The sequence below is a fragment of the Boleophthalmus pectinirostris genome, unplaced genomic scaffold (genome assembly GCF_026225935.1).
Source record: "Boleophthalmus pectinirostris isolate CB_2022bp ecotype Guang Dong unplaced genomic scaffold, ASM2622593v1 HiC_scaffold_1, whole genome shotgun sequence".
In the NCBI taxonomy this organism is placed as follows: Eukaryota; Metazoa; Chordata; class Actinopteri; order Gobiiformes; family Gobiidae; genus Boleophthalmus; species Boleophthalmus pectinirostris.
This window is the reverse complement of record NW_026570970.1, coordinates 18,725,908-18,753,176: the sequence shown is the minus strand read 5'-3', so window position 1 is coordinate 18,753,176 and position 27,269 is coordinate 18,725,908. Positions and strand designations below refer to the sequence as shown.

The 27,269-nt window shown below is 38.0% G+C and overlaps 1 protein-coding gene across 1 annotated transcript in view; it reads right to left on the bottom strand.

Annotated features, from left to right (window-relative positions):
- Positions 1–130: 130 nt before the first annotated feature.
- The window catches only part of sytl5 (synaptotagmin-like 5), a 46,777-nt gene continuing 19,638 nt past the window's right edge, over positions 131–27,269 (bottom strand). Inside the window, 17 exon segments of the mRNA XM_055153104.1 lie at positions 131–1,712; positions 2,741–2,949; positions 3,457–3,493; positions 3,496–3,594; positions 5,180–5,291; positions 5,381–5,542; positions 5,623–5,725; positions 6,602–6,780; positions 12,269–12,358; positions 14,348–14,448; positions 17,204–17,333; positions 17,421–17,523; positions 19,253–19,390; positions 19,949–20,084; positions 20,532–20,644; positions 22,233–22,448; positions 23,552–23,851. Coding sequence (XP_055009079.1) covers positions 1,570–1,712; positions 2,741–2,949; positions 3,457–3,493; positions 3,496–3,594; positions 5,180–5,291; positions 5,381–5,542; positions 5,623–5,725; positions 6,602–6,780; positions 12,269–12,358; positions 14,348–14,448; positions 17,204–17,333; positions 17,421–17,523; positions 19,253–19,390; positions 19,949–20,084; positions 20,532–20,644; positions 22,233–22,448; positions 23,552–23,670 — 2,190 coding nt within the window. The 5' untranslated portion in view covers positions 23,671–23,851 and the 3' untranslated portion in view covers positions 131–1,569.

Sequence of the window (27,269 nt, the reverse complement as noted above, 5' to 3'; positions counted from 1 at the left end):
TTGAAATGGAGTGAATATGTAGCAATAGAAAATCAAGTCAATATAGTCTATATAGTCATATATATTGATATTGATATATTGATCTATCATTTCATATTTACGAAGGGAAGCAGACAAGATAATGACAATCTTTGTATGGAAAGATGCATTTATTTAAAAATATTCTTGTAACACATTTGGACAAAATAGTTAGATGCTTGAAAACCTGGACACGACAGTAGTTCATGCTGTACATAAAGATAATGTCTTCAGTAAAATGTATTGCATGAGGCTCTCATCTAAACCACAAACACTGTGGAATATTATTATAATTGTGCTATGTGGGACTGCAGCTCCGATATCAGGCTCGGGTTAGCATGTAAAAGGAGTGTTTTCTCTGTGTGATGGTGGAGCTGGGCACTGGGGTGATGTAGGTTAGCCACACTACAAAAAGTAATATCTACGTAAATTCAAATTACTCAAATTAAGGAGATTTAAATTTATTTGAGTAGATTTCACTTGACAAGTAAAATTATCTACTAATGAAATACGTATTTTTTCTTTATTCACGCAACATACAATTTCTTAATTAAAGAATTCTTGTTTTTCTTACCTTCAGTGTAACTATGTGTATTTTCCTATTTCAACTACAAAAAGGTAAATAACTGGTCATGTGAAATGTACTCAAATCAGTATAACATGTTCTTAATTCAAGTCATTTTAACTAAGCAAGAGTTTAGTTTCTGTAGTGCATGGAAGTATAATAAAGTCCTATTATAGATCCATGAGGGTTGCTGCGATAAAAAGGCTCCTCCTCATGTGAAGGGGCCCATCTCAGCTGTGACTCATCGCTCCAAATCTAACTGACGTCATATTCAGTGCTTTGCAGTTTTGTTCTACGTGTGTTTTTCTAACACCATGCTGTTTTTGTTTTTACACTGATACAGTGCTATGTTGATTTAATCTAAAACTAATCGACACTCGCTATAATCTACACATTTGCAGACAGCCAGAGGTGGAATGTTACTTCAAGTACAAGTTCATAGATATTTATTATAGGAGAGAATAACTTCAAATCTTAAGTGGTTTCTACATTTACATAATACATTTAGGTAGATAATCTGTCATGTACAAAATGGAAAGGGCTTCAATTATGTTGTTTTCCAATCGTCTTTTTGCTTTTGTGCTTTTCTCTATTTTGTTCCTCTTTAGGAGAAAATTTGTGAGAGATAAGATCCATTTCCACCTCTGTTCACAATTTAGTGTAAGCATCATGTGTCAGACCAAGACAACTCTGCTGCCTTTAAAGGGAATGTTTTAGGATTGTAGTTGCCCTTGGTCTACTATTACAACATGCAGAAATGGAGGAGTTGTATGTGCTTGATTTACAGCAGTAATTCACTACTCGAGTATTGTGGATGACAGTGGCACATGTGGATGTAAGGCATGACTGGCTCCACAGATACGGCCCAAGCCACACTCCTTCATGGATGATTTCAGAACTTGTTTGTTCGTCTGCTTTCTTCTCACGTTGACACTGCTTCTTTCTTTTCCTCCTCTGATATTGTCTTTTGTGTGCTTGAGGGCAGCTCATGTGAAGTGCTTGCGCATACTGGACCGAAGCATCAGCGTACACTCATGGGGGACTTCTGGATTCTCAATCATTCTCTGCCACAACCTTTGCTCCTCTCCATACGAGTCCATCCAATCCACCTCTTTCCCATAACTCTTACCTAAACATAACACAGTGTATGTTTATTATTTTATTTTGTATTTGTTGGTATTTTAGTAGCAAACCTAAAGAACTTATGTCTGTGAGTACTACAGTGGTTATGAAATCTTCACCAGGAGATACCCCATTCTGAGCAGCACAATGAAGAAATCGAAAGTACTGAAACATTTTATTGAAAAAGTATGTGCCTGTGTCTTTGTTTTTATCTAGTGTCTTACTTTTTATGGAGCAACTCTGCAGTAATCAGAGGTGGAACAAATACTCAGCTTTGTTACTTTGTTACTTTTACTTTAAGTAAAAGTAGAGATACTGGAGAAAAAAATACTCAAGTCAAAGTAAAAGTATCACATGAGAAAAATCAACTTAAGAAAAAGTATTAAAATATTGTTTAAAAATTTACTCAGAGTAATTTTGATACAGATTTGCACTGAATTTTGTTCAACAATAACAAATGAATTATTAATATTTCTTCCTAGCTGTTTATATTTGTATATTTTTGGTTGCTCAAACTATGAACGTGAAGTAAACCCTCAGCCTTTTCAGCAGGTCTCACACAATAATAAAAAAAAATCTTTTAATTTTCAGTCCTGTTCAAAAATGTAGTGAAGTAAAAAGTACAGATACCTGCTCTCAAATGTAGTGAAGTAAAAGCAAAAAGTACCCACTGTAAAATCTACTTAAATGGTGCTTTTTGATTGGAGGTCCATCACATGCTTATTTCTATGGATATGTCATCAGTCTACCAGGAATATTCCACAGTATGACATTAAACAGCTCTACCTTACATTTACTCAATCACAGGTGATTTTATAGCTCAAAAATACCTAGAAAAACAGGTATTCTGACAGTGAGTGAGTTGCCTGTCCACGGAGAAAAGCATTGGGCATCCGCCCTCCACTAGAAAAGTTACAAAATTAATTTACAAATAAAGTACAGATACCTAAAATTTTTACTTAGTTGTACTTCATTCTGCCAACTATAGCAATCCCTGCTGCTTGCTGTAGTCATTGTGTATGAAATGCCACAGACCTGTCCCAGCTCCGAGTCTGACCCCTCCCAGGAAGACGTTGCTGGCCAGAGCCTCTTTGTCCCAGACGGTCAGCTCCAGACACACGTTGTTGAGGTCTCCAGGCTGCAGACCACAGTAGGTGAAGGTGTGGTTCCACATGGGGTTCACTGTGCCCCTCACCACCTCTGTCTTGTGCTTGGTTGACTTTGTGCTGTCTGGGAGTAGATATCTGAAAGAGAAAATGTTTAAAAGTCCTATATTAAACAAAATAGACTCTTAGGAGCTTTTAGTCATGTTAAAATACCTCCTCAAAAACAGACCTGGAGCTGTGTTTTGTTTCATTCATATGTGTTTGAGTAAACCTGCATTATTAGTCTGTCTACATCTCCAAAACTTGAAATGCTCTAATGCTTTAGTTCTGTAGAGCTTGGCTGTTCCAGAATTGTTGAAATGATCCAAATGATTCTGGTGAAGATGTATGAAGTGGAGCACTTCCTGTATTACTGCATGACATTACAAGTTGGAACAGAGGGTTCTCTGTTTTCCAGAAGAACTCAGTCTAAATATGCAGGATATGTGTGAATGAAACAAAACACAACTTCAGGTATGTCTGTGATGAGGAAACATTATAACATAGAAAATAGTGCAATGTGGGCTCTTTAAATAAAGTTTCTGAACAAGTAGACAAGTAAAACTATATTTCTTTTGCTGATTGTGTAACAAAAATGTGTCATACCCTTTAACAAATGGATCAGAAGTCCCTCCAGATTTACAGCTGTTAAGTTTTTGGCTCCCCTCACAAGCAGCTCAACCATGCCTCCTTTTGGTAGAGTGAAACTGCTGGTCTTTTTAGCTTTCAGGAAACCTTTCTTCACTTAAACAAAACAATCCAGACAAAAAAAGTTAATTGTGTAATCAGTAGTAGAAAGTAGCTTGAAAATCTCATCTCGATCAAGCATTAAGGCAATTACGATGCCTGGTGCAAAACATGCTATATATACTCATTTGTTCACTGAAGGCTAATGTGTTTAAGTGGGATGTATAATAGAATAAAAGTACCACAGCTTGTTAGAGAGAGACTTTGATTAAAACTCCTGCTTTAATTTAACATCATCTCTGCACAGACTTGACATTTAAATTAAAAGCAGTAAGTTGAGTGTAGTGGTAAATGTAATAAAGGATAGTTGCAGTAGTATGTCATTATAAGTCATGATTAAAGGTGCACTGTGTAACTTTTAGGTTGGGGGACCCTCTTGAGTCTATGGATATGCCATTGCTCTGCTTAGAATATTCCACAATATTAAACATTAAACAGATCTACCTTACATTTATTAAATTATGGGTGGTTTTACTGCTCAAAAACACCTAGAAAAACTGTGCCTCTCCACAGATCTGACCTGTAACTTTGTCTGCTTTGGTCTCCATGAAGATTGAAAGGTTTAATGCCATACTGAACATTTCAGACCAAGCAAAAACAAGACAGACCCTTCAATAGAAAAAGTTACACAGCGCACTTTTGGTTGTGGTCCTTTTTAGAAGCTAGAACATGTTGGGTACGTAATACACATGGTACTATTATTCAGTGAAAAGAAATTAGTCACTTAATAAAAGTAATTGGTACATTAACTGGAAACTTGTACAGCAGGGGTACAATCCAAATTAGTTATTATTTGAACTAGCTTTTTAATAGATGTTCTAATTTCCCAAACAGCCTGTATAAGAGAGGCACTAATACCATTTTAATTGGATTACAAAATGAAGTCAGTTTTGTCTTACATCTATTAACAATCTAATTAAATGTTTATATCGTTCTGAGCCCTCAGCATGATGGATGGACAGATCTGTGAAAATTATATAGAAGAAATTTTATATATAGTATATCAAAGAAATATTGCTGCTGAGTGATTGCAAGACACTAACTCAAGACACAAAATATCAATAATGGAACAACATAACAGCACATGCAAGGACCAGGGGGTGGAAAGTCACGGTTATTACTCACGTTACTGTGACTGAGTACATTTGAGGGGTAATTGTAAAAGCCATGTGACTGTAATACGCTGCATTTAAAATAGTAGGAGTTACTGAAGACAGCGCAAGTCCTAATTGTCCCACCACTGTATCTGTTCCTCTTTATACCTATAAATAACAGTACTGCATTACCTGCTCTGAGTGCTCTGAGAAAGCACAGAATTTGCACACTGTAAAATAGCTTAAAATAACATTTCAATTGAGTTTTATTAACCAAGTTTTCTTTCGCAAATGGATCTAAAATGCTAATAAAGTTACATAAAAAGTAACTAGGCTTAAAACCAGTAATGATGAGTAATGATGGGTTAAAGTTTAGCTAACATTTTATTTAGTCATAACCACCACTGGCTAGTATGTACCTAAGAAAGTGTGTATTTTGTGTAATAAAAACACCAGGCATTATATTTATATTTATTATATATTATTACCTTGTTGTACTTGGTCCAGCGGCAGCGCAAGGTTCTTCTCTGCTGGAATATACTTCAAAACTACAGTCAGCTCCCCTTTGTACTGCATGGTGGTGTCCATAAAGCTCTCCACCTACACAATCACAAACCACTTAATCATCCATATTTACAAGACCAGAGCCCAAATAGGAACATGACTACCCTCTGAGTCAGGCCTCTTACCTTAGGCTGCAGCGAGTGCCACTCCTCTATTTGGGAATCAAACTCCCAGGAGTCAAAGGAGAGCTCCACTTCACCCAGAAAGCTGTTGTGTCCAAAACGATCGTGATGCCAGACGGAGACCTGCAGAGTTCGAGTTTCCAACTGCGAGTGGCTGATGACGTACTGAGAACACAAGGGACTCAAAAGTTAATTATTATTTCAGCTTCTTGTTCAAACAATTAAAAACGAACCAAGGGACTCACCCGCAGATTTTCATTATAAACAGGGTTAATAGTGTTGGCCTTGATAGCGGTTTTCCTCTTGCTCTGACGGGACGTATCAGGGAGCAGATACGTCTTTACATATCTGCAACAAAATAGGTTCTGTGTCGGTCTGTTCGCCTTATAGACAATAGCTTTTATAAAAACATATCTTCTTATATCCACTCAAGGGGATCACATTAAATAAAGATGGAATATTTGCACTTTACTTGACCCCCACTTGAAGCTATGTATTGCCTGTTGTCGAAAGTGGCGCAGTAGATAATCTAATCGAAAAGCATAGAGAGAGATGCTTCTATTTTCCATAAACATTTTCCTCCTCATGGATAATGGTTTGACTTCATTTGTACTGTTCCTTACACACAGTGATGGCAAGAATACTTTGAAAACGTATTTAGTTACAGAATACTGAATACAATGTACAATGTTACAATGTATTTTCTAATGTAATTTTGTAATCTCAGAATGCACAGTTAAATGTAAATTATAGTGAAAACATGTAAAATATAATTAAAAACAGCTTTATGTTTGTTTCACCTTTTGTTGTGCATTTATCACTGATCAGAGAAGGAAAAATCATACACGTGATCAAGTACCCATCATGTATTCCATTGATTTTAGAAAAGTATCTGCATATTCTAAACAATCAAAGAGTAACTATACCAGAATGTAGTTAACCAAAATTAGTATTCAGTATATGCATTCTCGGTACATGTACTCAGTTACTTCCCAACACTGCTTACACACGGTTTGGTTGTGTAGACTGATGGCTCTTTTAATTTACTTAAGCTTGAAACTCACATAAAAATGTTGTTTTGAACTGCTCCCAAGCCCAGATAAATAGATGAGCTCGCAGCAAAATCATCATCAAATCAAATGGAGTGGATAAGCCTGATCAGAATTTAAACAATCTAGATTTTCTGTTTGATATCAGCTGTTTTCTTTTGTATTGATTGCTTACGGATCTGTGCGTTGTCGCCTGTCGTCTCCTGTTGCTAGGTTGTGGCATTCTTTCACCAGGACATTGAGAGCCCCGGTTTTGTAGCTGTAGCTGATGTTGAGCAGGATCTCCCCGCTCACCCGGGCGTTGCCATAGTCACCGGTCTCGCTGTACATGCTCATCATGCTGTTGATGCTACTCTGTGGAGTCAAGAGAAACCGTGATCAGAGGAGAAGGTCAAACACGAACATGAAACGGATACTAAACTTAAAGGTCTTATTCTATGCACAGTTGACTCTGAGTGAGTAGGGATATAACAATGCCCAGATCTCACGGGACGATATTATCATGATATGCATCTCACGGTACAATATTTACTGCAATATTTTGAAGAAGCTATTGTAGATAAGGTATTTTCAAAGCAATAAGCATCCTAACAAGACTCAGTGCAAATCAATACTGTCATAATCCCAAGAATGAAAGTTAAAAAAAAAATATTTCTTCATGTTGTCTGCTCTGAAATGAATCATGGGATATGTAGTTCCCAATGTTTCTTAGCTGTTACTACTATAAAACAATGCATTTAAGCAAATTAACTTGTGATTCGATATATTGTGACAGCTCGTGATATTATTGGGAGACCTTTTACGATACGATATCACAATATTTCGGTTATTGTTACATCCCTACTTGTGAATGAATGCTTTTATGTCTGGAGATGGGCTTTGTTTCATTCACACATGTTTTAGTACGGTGACCCTTTATTATTAGTCTGTCTATATCTCCAAAGCTCAAAATGCTCTGTTCCACCTTGTGATGTCATGTAGTGGTAGTGTTAACAGCTACCTTTTACCATTTGTCCAGCAGAAATTGGCAGTTCCAGTAGTGAAATGACCCTAATGATTCTAGTGAGGGTGTATGGAGTTTGAAAACACAGTGAAGCACTTCCTGTATTACCACATGACATCACAAAATCACATAATTATGCAGCATTTGTGTGTTAAACAGGTGTGATTTAAACAAAACACGACTCCGGTTAGGTTTAGATGAGAAAACAACATAATAACATAGATCAGAAAATAATGTAATATGTGCACTTCAAAATGATTCAACCTGGGAGGAAACAGAAATGAAAAATGTGAAAATGAATTGTGAGAAAAGGAAAAGATTTAGAAAAGTAAAATGTTTGACTTGTTTGACAGAGAAGAAAACGAATGGTCAGCATCTATTTAACAAAACCGGGCTGTTGACAACTGTGAGCCAGAAAGAGCTTAGACACTGACAGCAGACTGGTGAAGAGTGCGCCAAGATGGATGGTGCCTTCCACTGAATCGATTTTTTTTTTTTTTACTTTTTCCAGTTTTTTATTTTAAAAGTTAATCTTCTTGCTTCAAAGGTCCTCTATTACACAAAATCAATTCTTGTAAGCTTTAAGGCATGTTATAATGTTGTTACCTCATCAAAAACAAACCTAGAGTTGTGTATATTTAAGTAGTTTATAATTGTGTGTTAAACGTGTGAATGAAACAACACGACTCCAGGTATATTTGCAATGAGAAACATTATAACATAGATCAGAAAATAGGGTAATATGGAACCTTTAAGCAACATTTTTCTCCAAGAACAATACTGTGCATGTACTCTCATTATTAATTCAAACCAAACACAGTTCAGGCAACTAATGTAATATTTATCATTTGAATTGCGATTTTGACAAGACCACAAGGCAAAGGAAAATGCATGAATGATAACTGCATTCTGGACGCTATGCACAATTTATGAAGCCAATTCTAAATTTACTCAACTTATTTAAAGGGCCTATATACGCTATTTTCTGATCTATGTTATAATGTTTTTTCCTTATGAAAAATGTAACTGGAGTTGTGTTTTACTTCATTCACACATGTTTAACACACAAACCCTGCGCATTTAGGCTGAGTTCTTCTCTTCTTGTCTCTTTTCATCTCAGAAAACATTCTGTTCCACCTTGTGATGTCATGTGGTAACACAGGAAATATTGCAATGTAAAGATTCTACACCTTCACTAGAATAATGTGGATGATTTCAGACCTGGAATTGCCAATCTCTACTGAACAAAAATGTAGCTGCTGACTTGAAAACTACAGCTTCATGACATCACAAGGTCAATCATGTGTGAATGAAGCAAAACACAACACCAGGTAAGTTTTTGAGGCAGTAACGGTATTATAACATGGCTTAAAATTCACAAGAGCCAATTTTGTGTAATATATGACTTTTAAATTCATAATATACATAATAATAATTTGTGTGTAGGTGTGATTTTCAAAAAGTCAATGATAAATGGTATAAATATTTCAGTTGGCTGGAAAAAATGAACATAAATAACAAATAAAAAGTACATGTTTGTTGATAACATGCAGAGGTGTGTAGTGCCTTACAGTCTCTGCGTCCGAGTCTGGGACATTGAGATAACCCCAGCGTCTCTCAGAAGCGGGAGTGGAAGACTACATCGGCCGATCAGATTAAGGTGAGGAAGTAAAACAGAAGGAAAAAAGGAGAAGAGAGAAGGAGAGACAGCGCTGAGTGCTTTGATGTGTGTTAAGAGAAGCAGAAACCCAACAGCAGACCCCCATTGGCCCCGCAGGAGAGGCAGCTGAAAGCCCGGATGCAACCACAAACCACATTACACGCTGTTACCATGGTGATTATCAGATCAAATCACAGAGATTACGACTCATCTGGAAATGCCCCGAGAAATCAACACGGACACGCCGGACACACACAGTGCACTTTATATCAATCACGTCAGGATTTATACACAGTAACCTCTGGGACCTTCGTGCGTGGGGCAAATGCAGTATATCTGATTTCATTACATCATTCTACAATATACAATAGTTTCAACTTTGAATTATACTGCAGTTGTTAATTTGATATTATTTATTGATTTAGACCTGCATATTGAGAAAGAAGTAATCTGAGGAATTGTCTGTCTATGATTAAACAACTGAAGTGGGACTATACGTCTAAACTCCAACCACAACCACGTTCCAAATAAAACCAAACTGGGTAGGACCTGGTGGACTAAAGAAGAGAATGAGAGCAGAGGAGGGGCGCAGTCTGGAGATTATATGTTTTTTTCCATGACCGATGCCGTTACAGCTCTGTCGATATCTTTGAATATGTATATGTAGGGACAATTTTAATTATTTTCCCCAAATGATATAATTTTAATTTAATAAAGACTCACCCACAGTGAATTTTACCATAAATCTATAAGAAACCTGTGTAGTCACATTTTATGCTGTTATTTCTTCTCACTGCAATCAGGTCTTTGGTGATGTCACCAACTACTTGAAATTGCAGAGGCCACTTAGGGCAGCGCAAACTTTGATTTACATGTTTTTGTATCAAGGTTGCACTAGAGTTGAAAAAAAACAAAACAACAAAACTACTTGGACCTGTGATTAATACTTATTTAAACACCATATACACTGTTGCAAAGCGAAAAAATGTAAATTTCGCATTTTAGTTCCACTTGAAATTAACAAAATATTAAACCACAGTGTTTCCCATTAAAAGAGTCTCCTTGATCTAAAGATCAAGAACAAATTATAATTTATACTTATGGGTTGCAGTTCAAAAAATATAGAAATAACATTTTAAAATCTGTAATCAATGCTTTTTTTGTTCAGTAAATTCAATAAGTGACATTCATACACCAAAATATTGAATTAAATAAAATGATTGTCCATGTACTGAAACACATATGCAAGTACTCTGCATAATGGCATAAAATCAGCATTAAAAAGAAGCTAATGAGGGACTTGATTAACCAGAATTGGAGTGAGTCATGTTACAGTGAGTTCACATCTCTGCTGCATAATCATTGCTTCTTCCGGTTTCTCTAAATGAGGCGGTTGGCTACGACAGATAGATAAATAGATGCTTCCCTACAGCTCGAACTACACACACAAACTCCCAGTGAGAGTGCCACAGACCAACCACACTATCTGAATAATTGGGTTTACGGGCAGCCAAGGCTTTTCACCGTTAATTATAAGCATGTGTAACAGAAAAATGTAAACAATCCATCAATTTAATGTGATTCACAGTTAGTCCTGGTGTAAACGGTGGGAAATAAGCTAAGAAAATTAGCGTGAAGTCTCCAAGGTGCTGTGTGATGAATAGGTGAGAGTGTTAAGATGCGTGCAAAAGAGATATGAAATTATGCACTGAGACTTAAATTGACTTAAAGGGTTAATATATTCAGCCTGCAAACACAGACTTGATATGATTAAATAAAGAAAAGTGGCAAACACTAAGCAGTATTATGCAAATGTAAAGAATGAAAGTTTAGAAATTGACTTGTGTTTTAAACTGTTTGTCCCTTACAAATGAACGATGACAGGAAGAATACTTTGAAAATGTATTTAGTTACAGAATACTCATGTATCAGAGTATTCTATTCTAAATATTCTTTCTATTTGTTTCACTGTTTTTAAAGTGACAGTTTGGAATTTTGGACATAGGGATTCATTTCCTAGTGAGCCAGAGTGTTGGAGATGTGTGGAGACACTTTCACAGATTCCATCCAGTCCTTGTATTTGCAGAGGTCACTTGTGTTAGGCTAGTGCATGTCAATGCCATAGTTATCCTGACACTAAAAACAGTCTTACCCACTTCACAAAGCACCCGAAGCAAAACTATTATTATGCCAGACTGTTGATGTAAATGTCTGTGTTGATAGAATAATGTTTGAAATAAAACTAACCTTGCATCGCATGAATCGTCGCATGTTGAGGGACTATTTTCTCAGCAGCAGCGGAATTTTACTTTGCTGGTAAGATAGGTGCTGGGTGATATCAGCCCGCCGCTGTCAAGCTTTCTATCAGTAAGTACAACTCGCTGCTGCTGCTCGGACATAAATCCTTCAAATGCAAGGTTGGTTTTACTTCTAAAATTATTCTATTGACACTGACATTTACATCAACAGTGTGGCGTTACAATTGTTTGGCCTTGGGTGCTTTGTGGAGTGGGTAAGGCTGTTTTTAGTGGCAAGCTAATTATGCCCATTGACATGCACTAGCCTAGCACCAGCGGCCTCTGCAAATACAAGTACTGGATGGAAAATTTTTAAAAGAGTCTCCACATGTCTCCAACACTCTGGCTCACTAGGAAATCAGGTCCTATGTCCAAAATTCTGGACTGTCCTTTTAAAACATTTCCTATTACTAACTGGAAAAGGAAAAATCACACACACACTCACCACAAGAGCTTTCCATTTTTCTCATTATGTGCAGTTTCAAGACTAAATTAAAAGATCAAATAGAGTAATGTAATCCATTGATTTTAGGAAAGTAATCACCAAAATGAAAAAGTAACTGTATAAGAATAGTTACTCAAAATTAGTATTCTGTATATGTATCCTGTATACACAAATGAGTATGCACGTCCCAACACTGCAGATGAAAGTTAATGCGCTCATATATTCTAAAAACACAGACCAGACGTAGCCCATGTAAATACACATTTTCTATTTACATTTGCATAAGCATGTTGGCGGCGATGCAGCTGCCTGAAGCGCCTGTATTTGCTGAGTACACAAACGGGCGCAGTGACTAATGTGTCATGTGACCGGGTCTGGTCTGGAGGACGGCTGTAGTAGTGTGCGCTATGAGCAGGTGTCCGACAGGTGTGCGTTACCGTGGACACTGTGTTGCTCAGGCGTTGTCCAGTTGTCACGCTGTGAGCCGACATCAGTGCGTCGATGTCCTCTTCCTCGTCTGAAAACTCCTGTTATGGATACACACCGGATAACTCTTCAAATATTTATAATTATTAAATGTCCTATATTCTGCAAACTTGACTCTTGTGAGCTTTAAGCCATGTTAAAATGTTGTTACCTCCTCAAAAACAAACCTGGAGTTGTGTTTTGTTTCATTCACACATGTTTGAGTAAGCCTTTATTATTAATTTGTCTACATCTCCAAAGCTCAAACTCTTCTTGTGATGTCCTGTAGTGGTAATTTTCAAGTTAACATCTCCTTTTACCTTTTGTTCAGTAGAGATTGGCAATTCCAGGGCTAAAATTGTCCAAATTAGTCTAGTGAAGGTGTATCGAACACTTTATGTATTACCTATAGTGTTTTCTGTTTGAGAGAACATGCAAGATTTGTGTGTTAAACGTGTGAATAAAACAAAACAAACTCCAGATATATTTTCAACAAATAATCAACATTATAAAACAGATCAGAAAATAGCATAATATGAGCCCTTTAAAACTGCAGTGCTGTGTAAATGAATGGATGGCATGACTCAGAGCCAAATACAATTTATCTGTTGGTATGAATAAAGTACCCTTGAACTTGGATTTCGAGTAAAAACTAAAATAAAAATGGCTTGTTATAGCTTTTATAACTTTGGTGCATGTTTCACCAATTAGAGACCTTGTATAGTATGAACTGTATCATATCCGAGTACATGTGCAGTATTTCTAGTTTAGTGGAGAAATAATAGTTTGACCACAGTTAATCAAAAGGGAGGAAACTGAGAAAGTGACCAAAGAGCTGCTGTTGTCCCTGTGGTGGGTGCGTGGGCGCTGAATGCAGCCAGCTTCAATAAATCCAACACGACAAGTTGGGCCAGCGTGACAATTGCGAGCCTTTGATTATAGATGAAGACTGGGTAAACACAAACTGCATCAGATCCCCTCCACCTGTTCTCAGTTTACATCTATTTACACACTCTGGTCACACTCTTTTGAAGTACAGTCATCATTCTCCTGCTCATCACACATAAACACAAGGGCACTTTTAGCATTCACTTTATTCCAGAAGTTGCCGTGGGCGCTGCCAGCATCATTCGGGTTGTTTTATTTTGTATGAAGCTGCCGATTTTGACAGCAAATAAGTTCAATATGGACTGTAAAGCCGTTTTAAAGCCCCCAGAAAATCGGTGCACTGTTGACTTGTTGATGCACATGAAAATTTAACATTTTACACAAATGAACCAACTTTATGTCATATTAAAGATTTGTTTCCAAAATTCTCCAATGACATGAATGCGATCCACATTTAACTGGATGTGCCACCACAAAAAGTGCTGTTTAGGAGTATTTAGAGACAAAAGTGTGCGGGGTGGAATAAGGAATAAGTCTACTGCAATAACTGCCTGTGATGTTAATTTATGTTTAGCTGTGGGGGGCAGGGTACTCACTGATTTGTGCTAAATTTTATAAGGAAAAAAACTGACAGTTCTTTTTCTTTTTATTCTAGCTGTTTCTATTTGTTTATTTTTTGTTGTAATATTTTTGTTTGCTCAAAGTATGACCGTGTTAAAAATAAACCCCTCAGCCTTTTCAACAAATCTCAAAGTATAATAAAAATACCTTTACTTTTCAGTTCTGTCCAAATGTATAGTTGAATAAAAAGTAAAGATACCTGCTCTCAAATGTAGTGAAGTAATAGTAAAAAGTGTCCACTTTAAAATGTCCCTACAGTACAATATCAAGTGGTCTTAGTGTGAGACAAATCAATATAACAGAGTGAGTCAGATGATATTAAGGATTTTGCTCCAGTCCTGCAGATATGACACCTTTGCTTTTACAGGTTTGCATTTGTATTGTGCATGGCATATTTTACCAACACAACATCTCCAACATGCTGCAGAGTAGTAGAGTAGAGTATATAAATGAACAGACCGGATAAAATAAAGTAAAGTTTGCCTGTGATGTTAATTTGTGCTGAAAGCTGTGGAGGGCTGGGGAGGGGTCGGGGGACTCACAGTTTCATTGAGCCCAGGGACGGAGCGGCTTCTCAGGCTAAAGGCGTCTTCACTGTGTTCAGAGGCCGGAGCTGACAGGTCCATCTCTGAGCGACTATGATCTGGAAAATGAGCACAGTCAGGGCGGTAAGTGCAGAAGAATATTCATAAAAGGGCTGACTGTACTTTTAAATAATGCTGTTTGAAGAGAGAGTCTAGTGTGGCCTCATACGGTTGAAATAATACATAGTTAAACAGTCTACATTAACAGAACATCAAGCCAAGTATTAGAGTGGGCCAGATTACTGATTCTGAATACAGCATATGAACTACAGACTGTATAAATGGGCATAGCTGACCTGCTAGTGCCACACTCCAAACAGGAAATGAGCATGGGGGCGTTTCTAGCTCCATCGACACCCAACTGACTCTATATTGAAAAATTATCACCCTTCTCTCTGTAACTGCTGCAGTGAGCCTCATCATTTTGGTCTTAAAATGTTCGTGTTAACCCGCTCTACAAGATCCTGATGGTTTTATTTCGCTATTTTGTCCGTATATAAATTCCTACTCCTAACAAGGAACTGACTCTAAATTTGCTCCTATAGCTTCTAGCCTCATGAGCTTCATTTGACTGGAGCTGAACCCTATGGGTGATATCACACTCCCTTAGTCCACTTCTTTATACAGTCTATGATATAAACAGACATCTTAGGGTGCAAGTGGTTCAGTTTTTAAGGTAATTTCTAGTCATCAGTGATATGCTTGAGGTTTGTAGTAGAACTTTGTAAAAAACAAGCAAACAAAAATTCTCGCAGCGTCAAAATTCGTTCGCTTGTCGGTAAGCGGGCATTTTTTTCATTTAACCAATCGCTCCTATTTGGTTGTGACGTATGTAATGCGCTGCTAATGAGGCTAACTGATATATTAAGCTTTTCCCAAATCCCGTAGGAAGAAGGACAATAACGTCTTTTCCCTTGATAAAATTCACAAAACATTCTCTTTGTTCTGGCTTTAAATCCTCGATCTCGGGAATTGTTGTCAACACAGAATGTATGGTTCTTCGCCGATTGGCTGGTGTCCGAACTTGCACTTCTGGGGTTTTCGGGAACCAACTAGTGTATTCCGATTCCTGACCTAGTCGAAACTGAGCGGAGGCATTAGGTGGCACCAGCCTGGCTAGAACATTCCTGGCAACCCTAACCCAATCACAGTAATAACATATAGTAGTGTAGCCTCAACCAGAAAAGTTGTGCAGTGCTCCATTAAAAAAAGCAATATTCCAAGTCTTTTTATTTGTTTTAATAAATCTTCAAAATGGGGAAAGAACGCATAATTTTGTTTGTCATAATGCCAGCCCCAAGATAAATGACATAAGATTTTCAAATACAACAACTTCTTTGTACCCAGAGACTTGAGTCAATAGAACTGCATATCAATGAGTATTTATACAAGCACGCATTGATTTAGTTAAAACTCATGGATCATAAATTCGGCAGCTTGTTCAAAGGCATTTGTCATAAAAATGCATAAATTTGTTGAGTTGCTGTTGTTTCTTGCTTTCTTGCTTTATGTGAAGGCTGGTGCGTGAGAGGTAGATAAGACAAAACATACATTGAAGCTCAATTAAACCCATCATGTTGCTGCAAATTACCATAGATGGCCTTTAGCTCAAGACTTAAAATAGTCATCATAGTTATTGAGCAATTGGAGCAGCACCCACAAAGAAAACAGCAACAAATGAGCCTTAAAATGTATTCAAAAACACAGAGAAGACCACTTGGTAATTGGGGCGAACAGCTACAGCAAGGACACGAGCAGTACAGGGCTATAATGAGGATTGGACTCTACCACAACAAGTAAATAAACATAGCTGAGGCTGATAGTACAAGCATGGAAGAATCATTTTTTATTTGAGGTCTCTTACTGAGCTGATAAGGCTGACAATAAGCAGACAAAATGAGGTTTAAACTAATGAAATTGAGAGAGCTTTGCATTATAATAGAAGGAGACACAGATGCTAAGAGTAATAGCGTAATTAGCGTGTGGATGGGTGACTGCTCTTGGCATACAAAAAAGCAGTTTGTCCTTTAAGTGATGCCTCCTCAGAGCATTGTTTTTGTCTAGCAGCTTTGGCTCTGAGGAAACACAGTCACATAGAATATAATGAGTGCAGAGACTCAGTATACTGCCATTGTCTGTGTGTGGCCATTGTTCCCAGAAAATGGCACTTATGATGGGAATCTGGGCTTTCTGCAAGGAACAACCATGCACATACATGTGACTGAGCGATCCCAAAAATCATGGGTCTAAATCTGGCATATTTACATGGGAACAAGGGCTTGTGGTAATTAAAGTACACTGTCTAGGGCTGGACAACATGGCCAAAAAATAAAATCTTGATTTTAATCAATTTTACTCGATTAAAATCTTTAACAAAAAGCTATAACAAGCCAATTTTTTTGAGACGGACAGTTTTTCAAATGGCAGAAGTCGGGAATTATCAGTCTTGTCATATGCCATTATTAAGGAATTGTAAACTGCCTTCAGTTACGTAGATATCTAATTGTAACTGCACAAAAAACCCTGTTTTGCAAGTAAAAAGATCAGGAGTAAACTTGGTTAATAATAGTCCTCGTTTTCATGACTTTGTTATTTTTCTAAATCTCGATTACTAAAAACACAGAATTAAGCAAATCCATTCAATTAATTATCCAGCCCCCAGCTCAGGTCCCATTTTAAATACACTGAAGTACGGGAAGAAAGGATGTACAAACTACAAGCTGAAAACCTTAACCACTGTCCTATAACTCATTTAAATAGTTTTTCCCGTATACTACTGAAATAGGAAAGTTGGAATGGAAATGCAGTTTTCACCTGAAGACACAGAAGCCCTGGACACAGAAATGGCCGGAGCGTCTGGATCTGTGCAGTGATTGGCCTCAGGTTTCTTCTCAGAGACGTTGTCATTGGAGTGTAAACTGGCCACGCTCTCTGCTCCATCAGGCTGCAAGTGAACACAAATGAATGTTAGATAACTGTTCAAACTGTGAGATTGTCGATGTGAATGTGTGTGACTGTTGCTGACCCTGACCCTCCGGCCGTCGCTGGGCGTAGATGTTCGATCTGGAGTTTGTGAACGAAGGTTGTTCAGTATTGTTGGTGTTCCTGAAGACTCCAAGGCTACCACACCACCTCTGAGCACACAGCAGAAAATCAGACATTAGTATTAGTGACGTAGCAAACAGTAATGTTAAAGGTCCTATATGCATTGTCTGGACAATGAAAAGTATACAGTTTAGTTCTGGTATTGCATATAGATATGCATGAGATTTTAACCATGTTTTAATGGTTCCCCATTATTGGTTTGCTCAGGTTAAAAATGTCCTGGGTCTTCCCCGGGGCCTCCTTCTGGTGGGACATGCCCAGAACCCCTCCCAAGAAAGGTATCCAGGAGGCACCCGGACCAGATGCCCGAGTCACCTCAGCTGGCTCCTCTTGGCATGGAGGAGCAGTGGCTCTACTCTGAGCTCTTCCTGTGTGACTGAGCACCTCACCCGATCTCTAAGGGAGCGCCCAGCCATCTTACGGAGGAAACTCATTTCGACCACTTGTATCCGCAATTTTGTCCTTTTGGTCATGACCCAAAGCTCATGATGAACATAGATTGACTGGTAAATCAACAGTTTTGCCTTTCGGCTCAGCTCCCTCTTCACCACAACGGTCCGATACAGCGACCGCATCACTGCTGATGCTACACCAATCCGCCTGTCAATCTCATGCTCCATTCTCCCCTCACTCATGAACAAGATTCCGAGATACTTGAACTCCTCCAGTCCTCCTTCGGTTGAGAACCATGGCCTCAGATGTGGAGAAGCTGATCTTCATCCCAGTCACTTCACACTTGGCTGCAAACCGTCCAAGTGCATACTGCAGGTCTTGGCTCAATGGAGCCAATAGGATAATATCATCAACAGAGATGAGATACTGTAGTCCCCAAACCGGACCCCCTCCGGCCCCTGACTGAGCCTATAAATTCTGTCCATAAATATAATGAACAGAACCGGTGACAAAGGGCAGCCCAGGTGAAGTCCACCGTGCACTGGGAACAGGTCTGACTTACTGCCGGCAATGCAAACACAGCTCCTGCTCCTGTCCTACAGGGACCAGACAGCCTTTAGCAAAGGACCCCGAATCCCATACTCCTGGAGCACCCCCCACAGGACACCACGAGGAACATGGTTGAATGCCTTCTCCAGATCCACGGTAGCCTTAGGCAGGGGCCTCAACAACCAGATCACCGGACATGGAAACTGACTCAGGGGACATGGAATGTCACCTCACTGGGGGGAAGGAGGCTGAGCTTGTGCAGGAGGCTGAGCATCACTGACTAGATATAGTCAGCCTCACCTCTACACACAGCTTGGGCTTTGGAACCCAACTCCTTGAAGACAATGTGAGTTCTGAAATATCCAGTGGAGTCTGGTGAAGGTTTACAGGGAAAAAAAGACATACATTACAGTGGAGATGAACTACTTCAGATCTCAACACTGACGGTTATTAAGACCAGCTACAGAAGCCACAGAGAAATACTGTGATAAACAATAATATTAAATAATGTATGCCAGTGATACAAAAGCAAGATCATATCAGTAAATCATATTTAAATACAGTATCATTAAAAGCCTGAGCGGCAACAAATAAATGTCAGAATGAACTGATAATTAGCTATAGCAGTTATTTATTCTATTCTCTAAGTTCTGTTATAATATAAAAATGGCAAAAAATTTCCCTATTACAAAGTACCCACGATAAATATTAAGTCCCAAAATATATACGCCAGCTTTCATATACTGAACACTAAGTTGATACAGTAATTATCATGACAGTATAACACTAAAATAACATGTGTCTCATTGGTCAGACCTGGAGCGAGGAGCAGGAGCCGATCGAGAACTGTACACACTCTGAGCATCTCCTTCTGGAGCAGACTTCAGACTCACAGTGTCCACTCCATTCTCGGGCTTTAGGTTTGGCCGACTGCCCCTTTTGTCCATCTTCATCCTGTTTACAAACAAGATCACCGTCATCATAGCCTGTTTCCAGCATAAATTAACCTTTATAATGTCCAGGGGAAATACTCACTTAAATTTGATTACCTGTTATCGACAAAAAAAAGCTATTTGCCTTTTCTCTAAATGTCAATATGGTTTTCCCTTTGGGTTTGAACAGTGGCGTTTCTAGCTTTGAGGGGCCTCATTTGCCAAGCCAGCCACAATTGAGTCATTCTTTATTTCTTAGCTCCATGAACATACCACAGTGACATTTGGTTTGTTCATTTGGTGCAAAATCTTAATAATTTTGTCATTTCTGCTCAGATTAAAGGGCCCACATTGTGCTATTGCTCTGATCTATGTTAAATGTTGTTTACTCATCAAAAACATATCTGGAGTTGTGTTTATTTTGTTTCACTTACACAAACCCTGCATATTTAGGCTGAGTTATCAAACAGAAAACACTCAAACATGTGTGAATTAAATAAAACACAACTCTATGTATGTTTGTGTAGTGTGTAGTGTCTCTAACTTAATATTTGTAGCTGTGTACATTAATTTCTCTTACCCTTTCCTTCTGACCCCATCCACAACATGGCGCACTGCACTTTTGGCGGATTTAGCTGATTTTGTAGATTTTGGCGTCTCCGGTTTCTCCGTTTCCATGGAGGCTGGCAAAGTTTCAGGGGATTTGTTTTCTGTAACTAATGTTGAAAAACACATTAATAAAAAAAAGTGTAAAGGCGCACTATGCAACTCTTTTGGTGGAGATTTGGCCACTTGCCCGTCACTATGGCGATGTTATAGCTTTATCTGATCACATTTCTATCTAGTATTTGTTCAATTATAACAGAAATATACTTCATTAAAAAGGCTTTCTTATAAAAAAGTCCCTCTCCACAGATATGACCTGTAACTTGCCCTTGTATATAACATTAGATATATTAAAGATTGACTTGTTAGGAGACACCATTACATGCTAATCCTGAACTGCATTAATCACAACATCAGAAAAAAAATATATAAAAGACATATTGCCATATTGAGGAATATTCCATGGAGACAAGCAGATGGCGTACCCTCTACTCCAAAAGTTACACAGTGCACCTTTAAGTTTTCTCTTGGATACAAATAAGAAAGTCCATACACACCAACGGGGCTGCTTAGAATGGTCTGTTTAATCACATCGCTGCTCAGAACCCCCTCCTCGAAGCGCTTTGACCTCTCCTCCAGGAACCATTCTCCCGTCACCACTTTGAGCTCTCTGTAAACACCACGTTTCAGACAAGTCATCCCCTCAGGTCTCCATAGTAGACTGCCACTTGCATCGATCAGTTAAATTGTTCAAGATCTCATACAAGATCTTACGAGACAAAATTGCCCCAAGATTGTGCACACATGAGAAATTTTTTTTACATTTGGATTGAACAAAAAAGGGGTAAGGGTTAGTGAGTTTCATCTGTTAGAGTTCCAAAAAGCAGTGCTAGAATGTAAACAAAAATATGAAATCAAAAATCAAATAAATAAAAAATCATGAGGCCAAAAAGGGAAACTGAATCGTGAAATTTATATATTAATTTATTAAGAATTATGTTAAAATCTTGACTCGTCTAGTTCTCGTGAACCCAATCTCATACTATCTTGTCTCATCTTGTGGAAATTGTGTCTCTAGTAAAATTATTCAAAATGATCGCTTTCTTTCTGCTATCTTAAATTGCTATTGGTACATTTCTGTTGGTGTAGGTAAAAATTAAAGTGGATGTAAAAAAAAAAAACATAGGAAAAAGTTGGCATTTTCATATAAAATACATAAGGACGTTTTTAATGACTGTATTCAAGCTGTTGTGATTGGAAAAACACAGTGTTATAAGCCATTTTGCAGTTTTTCGACTTAATCTTTCCCTGCCACCTGAGGCCCATTGAACGCAGCAGCACATCATTATTCATTTAACTGGCTGGAGACCACTGCAGCTCTGAACACTTATCACGTTGGTTTATTGGAGCCTTACGCCAATCCAGACCAAACAGGCTAAACTGGACTGCTGCGCTGAACCAAATGAAAAATAACTGCAATAAAAAAATAAATCCTTTTTACTAAGACAATTTACCAATAAGGTGAATTTTTATGACCAACTGGCCCCTGAAAACTTTTATCAGAACCAGTCTGCACTCCCCACTCGCATCAGCTGTAACTAAGGTCAAAAACATTTAAACCAATACAGACATTGAATTCATCCTACTATTATTATTATACTTCCATGTATTGACCATGTATTGGATACTGGCGGTGATACAGACAAATTTGCTGAATTGAATATCAGCTTCCAAATATCGGTTCAGCAGATATCTCAGTTGGACCAAGAAATTGATGTTTTGATTCGTATGATTGAGTATTTCCTGGTCGTAGTCGGCCAAAAAAGTCTCATAATGTTTTAATAAGAGCTACATAACACATTTGGATTTTGTCTTATTTTATTTTAGTTTAAGGGAAAAATGCTGTTTTCAGTCTCTAGTAGCACTGTTAACGGTTGGGTCAAGAGACAGATTTCCCTATTAATAACATTGTACTTTATAATAAAATATGCAAAAAGTTTATTCACAGATGTTGAATGTAATCTTTTCTATTGATGACTAAACCCATTAACTTGTTATGTTACAACAAAAACCTACATTCTAACTGTATTCATTTTCTCTGGCCCTTGTCTATACTGTCATCGGAAATCCAGTAATATACAACCCTGGCCCAAATATTTACTTTGAAGGACAATGTTCTGTCATTCATTCAACAGTCATTAGCATTATTACTCCTGATTTAGTTTGCTGTTGCTCTTGTTAGTCTGGTTTGGACTTACAGCATCTTGGCACACACGTTGCACCTCCACTGGCGTCCAGAGGGGGCAGTGGTACGGCACTCATTGCAAACCCGGAGCTTACACTCCTCGCAAAGATCTCCTCGGTCAAAAATCAGTCCCAGGTTCTTCAGGCAGCGTCCACATTGTCTTTCCCCCACATCCCGAGGCCTACGGGAGCCTTTACGCTTTATCTCCAGCAACTCATTCTTCAACTTCCTGTAGAAACAAACAACCAAAATAAGAAAAGCTTTTGAAGAACAATACTGCTTTAAAGGTCTTGTATTACACAAATTTGACTCTTGTGAGCTTTTAGCCGTGTTATAATGTTGTGTTTTTTGTTTTATTCACACATGTTTAAGGAATCCTGGTTTATTAGTCTGTCTGTATCTTCAAAACTGAGGGCCAGTTTACACGAGAACGCTTGCAGGTAAAAACGACAAAATATTTTATGGGAAGTGGCTTTCATTTAGACAGTTATGGCGTTTTTGGGGCTTAAAAACGCAAAAATCTGAAACCACCCTCCAGAGTGGAAAAGTTGAATACGCTCTGCCGTAGTGTTTCCGTCTGCACTGCCCAAGACACAAAACTCTGCTCAGATCTGCTCACGTCATGTATGCGTTTATGTCACATACATCACCATTTAGTGTCACCACCTAGCCGCCTGGCATGCATACCCAATCTTTTGCGTCACCGTATGCACGCTGATTTCTTCCCAAAACGCTCGTCTATACGTTGAATAAAAAGTGAAGCAACTACACCACTTTTTCGTCTTCTGTTCAGACCGTCATCATATAAACACAGCCTCAAAATGCTCTTTTCCACCTTTTGATGACATGGAATGGTAGTTTTCAAGTTAACAGCTCCTTTTACCTTTTGTTCCATAGAGACTGAAAATTCCAGGGATGAAATTATCCAAATGATACAGTGAAGGTGTATGGAGTTTAAAAACACAGTGGAACATTTCCTGTACTACCACAAGACATCATGAGGTCGAACGGACTGTTTGAATTCAGCCTTAATATACAGGGCTTTTGTGTTAAACATGTATGAATGAAACAAAACAAAACATCTGATTATTGGATCACATACATCGCTAAAACTGTATGATTATTGGATCCTTAATGATCCAGCGATGGCAGCAAGCTTTTAATTATTATTTATTGTCTTTTATTAACCTTTTAATTGTCTTAGTGTGTGATGAAATATGTGAATTGAATAACATGGACAACTGAAAGTATCTATCTAGGTATGTTGTGATGGGGAAACAACATTATAACATAGATCACAAAATGGTATAATATGGGCCCTTAAAGTCTCACCGTATACGCTTCTCTTCTCGCTTTCTCAGTTTTTCATCTTTCTGCAGCACTTTCAGTATCATGTCTCGCTCATGTTCAAGTAAAAAGGAGAGGTTCAGGTCCTCGCCAAGCTGTTCCATTAGTGCCTCCCTATAGAGCCAGCAGCCAGACAGGTACTTAGAGAGCACTACATTGTACTGTTATGTTGTCTCTGCTTTTCCGGTGGTGCAGATGTTATTCTTTCTTCATTACACCATTCAGGTTTTTGGATCTTGCAGGTTACTTAACAAATCTTCTGTTTTGAAGCAGCTCCCAGAAAACCTAAACAAAATAAAACACACACAAGTTAGTGGTGCCGAAGATTAAAGGTCCTATGTCACATCAAATGGATTCTTCTGAGCTTTAAGCCATGTTATAATGTTGTTACTTCATCAAAAACAAATCTGGAGTTGTGTTTTGTTTCATTCACATGTTTGAAACTTCGAATAACCCTTTATTATTAGTCTGTCTACATCTCCAAAGCTCAAAATGCTCTGTTTCTCCCTCTGATGTCATGAAGCAGTAGTTTTCAAGTTAACAGCTACTTTTACCTTTTATTTTGTATAAATTGGCAATTCTGGGACTGAAATCATCCAAATGATTCTAGTGAAGGTGTATGGAGTTTAAAAATACAGGTGACACTTCCTGTATTACTGCATAACATCACAAAGTGTATCACAAGGAATGTATTGTATTTGAGAGAAGAACCCAGCCTAAATATGTTAAAATTTTGCGTGTTGAACATCTCTGAATGAAACAAAACACAACTTCGAGTATGTTTGTGATGAGGAAACAACATTATAACATAGATCAGAAAGTAGTGTAATATGGGCCCTTTAAAAGCATATTCATTTCAGTTTCCTTTTAGTTTTGTGTTATTTTACTTGTCTCGTAAGTGTTATAAAAAGTCTTAATTAATAGCCACCTATGGACATCAAGAGAAAGGCCTTTGGTTGACAGTTGACAGCTTGTCATAAGATAAACAGTCGTCCAATTAGTCCCTGAGGCTGACAGCACAGCATTCACAATCTTTAGCCTCAGTTTGTGAAGCTTGATCTTTCTCTAAAATACACAACACGACTCAGGCTAATTATCTGGGCTCCAGCAGAGAAAACATCCAGTCATTTCCCTTCACATTTACACACACACACAGATAAACTCTGTAGCCAAGTTGATGCCACCAGTGGTATCATTTTATGCAGAATGTAGCAATATTCTATTCTGATTTTTTCAATCTTGAAATTATACATAATGAAAACAAAAATAGACATTAAAAAAAAAAAAAAAACTCCCACAACCCACCCCTCTCTACACACTTGTCACACACAAAACTACATTAAAAACGGAAGGCAAACACACATTAACAGACAGTCAAGTCCAGTCACCAGTCCAGTCCAGCGCCACCTAGTGCTTCTGCTCAATTTCATTTCTCTCCAGCGACTAGGTCAGGAATATGAATACACTAAGAGCCAGCGAAGAGCCATACATTCTGTGTTGGCAACGATTCCCGAGATCGAGGATTTAAAGCCAGAATTAAAGGGAAATACGTTATTGCCCTTCTTCCTACGGGGTTTGGGAATAGCTTAATATACCAGTTAGCCCCGTTAGCAGCACATTACATACGTCACGACCAAATAGCAGCGATTGGTTAAATAAAAAAGTTCCCATCTACTGTCGAGTGAACGAATCCTAATGCTGCGAGGTCATACGATTTCCACGAAGTGAAACCGACTGAAGAATCAGTGAATTTCAGTGAAGTCCAGTCCTGGCAAGATCTGTAAAAAAAAAATAAAAATCTATTCTAATTCAAAATTTTCATATCTAATTTTTCATATCTTTTTCACATAACCCTGTCCTAGTAGCCAATGTACTTTTTCCATTACCAAGCCAAGTTATGTTATGGGTATCATTCATACAAATCATATAGATTATAAAGAATCACACAGCACATTAGACTCTTTTTGTCTGTGATGAGAAATGAGGCGGTCCATAGACTGAGCCCCGTGGTTCTCCAGACCAGACAGCCTGCTTGGATTGAGTGATTTTACCCCAAAATTATGTAAATGATGAATGCAGGCTATTGCTCTCTTAAAACAAGCTTACATCTCTCTTTACCTCTTCATCACAGCTGCAGCCGGAGCCTATAATCACTGGCACACTGTCGTTGCCAGTTCATTAGATCTAATTCATCTAAAGTGAAGCGAACGGAGGAGAAGAAAGAGGCACATGATAAGAGCGACTGCTGGTGCATTTTTCTGCTCATTTTTTATATTTTAACTGGGTTTACGCAAACATTCCTCCGCACACAATCTCATAACCTCCTATTTATTGCTGTTTTATCTGCAGGATTTGGCAGGGTAGATTGGCTGTTTTATGAACTCCAGCGAGATTGGAAATCCCGCTTCTGTTTGTGCCAGAGCGGATCATTTGCAACTGTAATGGTCCGGGTTCAGACGCAATCAGGCTTTTGATCAGACCCACTGCCATCGCACAACATGAAATTAGGCAATTTGCATAAACCAGTCCAACAATTTTTTTTTTATAATGAGGATGGCTACGAAGAGGCAAATCGGCTTTAGTTTTCTTTCTGCATTACACCTGAAAATTGGGTTATATATATCTGATTTATGGTAAGGTTGCAAATAAATCTAAGTCTTGAAATAGCTGTGTGGGTGGGAGTTATGCCTTGTCTTGATCTCAGACTCCAGTGATTCCAAAAACAGACAAAAAAAGAAGAGATTAACTATTTTTTCTTTTTCTTAGACTGTTCAACATAAGATCAGATAACATCTATAGCAATTAATTTTTCGACATCCACAGCACCATATGACGCAATTTTCTGATCCATGTTATAATGTTGTTTCCTCATCATAAAAAGTAGACTTGGAGCTGTGTATGTTTCATTCACACATGTTTAACACACAAACCATGAATATTTAGGCTGCGATCTTCTCACAATCAGAAAACTCTTTTCCACCTTGTGATGTCATGTGGTAATACAGGAAGTGCTCCCCTGCATTTTAAAAATCCATACGCCTTCATTTGAAACATTTGGATAATTTCAGCCCAAAAAATTGCCCATTTCTACTGAACTAAAGGTAAAAGGTATGGTAGGTTAATTTGAACTAATAATAAATGATTACTCAAACGTGTGAATGAAATAAAACATTCCAGGCATGTTTTTGATGAGATAACATTATGACATGGCTTAAAGCTCACAAGAGTCAATTTTGTGTAATATAGGATCTTTAACAACAAACCAAAGGTGTGAATAGTGCCTTCTTTGCAAGTGCTCAGAATACAGACTCTAAAAAGAACTTTTCAAACATGTCCAAAAATTGACTTGATTTGATTACATTTTCAAATGAACAGACTAATAACATGAAGGAAGCATTTGTCTAAAATATGTTATCTTTTTTATCGCAGTTTCTTAAGTACATGAATTAAATAAACTTACAGAATCCAGTTACTTACAGTTAAAATAAAAACAAACCATATTAACAACACTGTAGTGCTGGTGCTGCAGTAGGCGTGGTAACTTGCCTCCTTGTGTAAACACATTCCTCTCTCGGCCTTAAGCAAACTTGACTCAGAAAAGTATCTCTGGAGAAAATGAACCCTGTTAAATAATGTAGTAAAACGTGAGTCAGCGCAGCATGCAGACAGTGTCCATGTCAGGACCATTCATGTAGAGCAGACA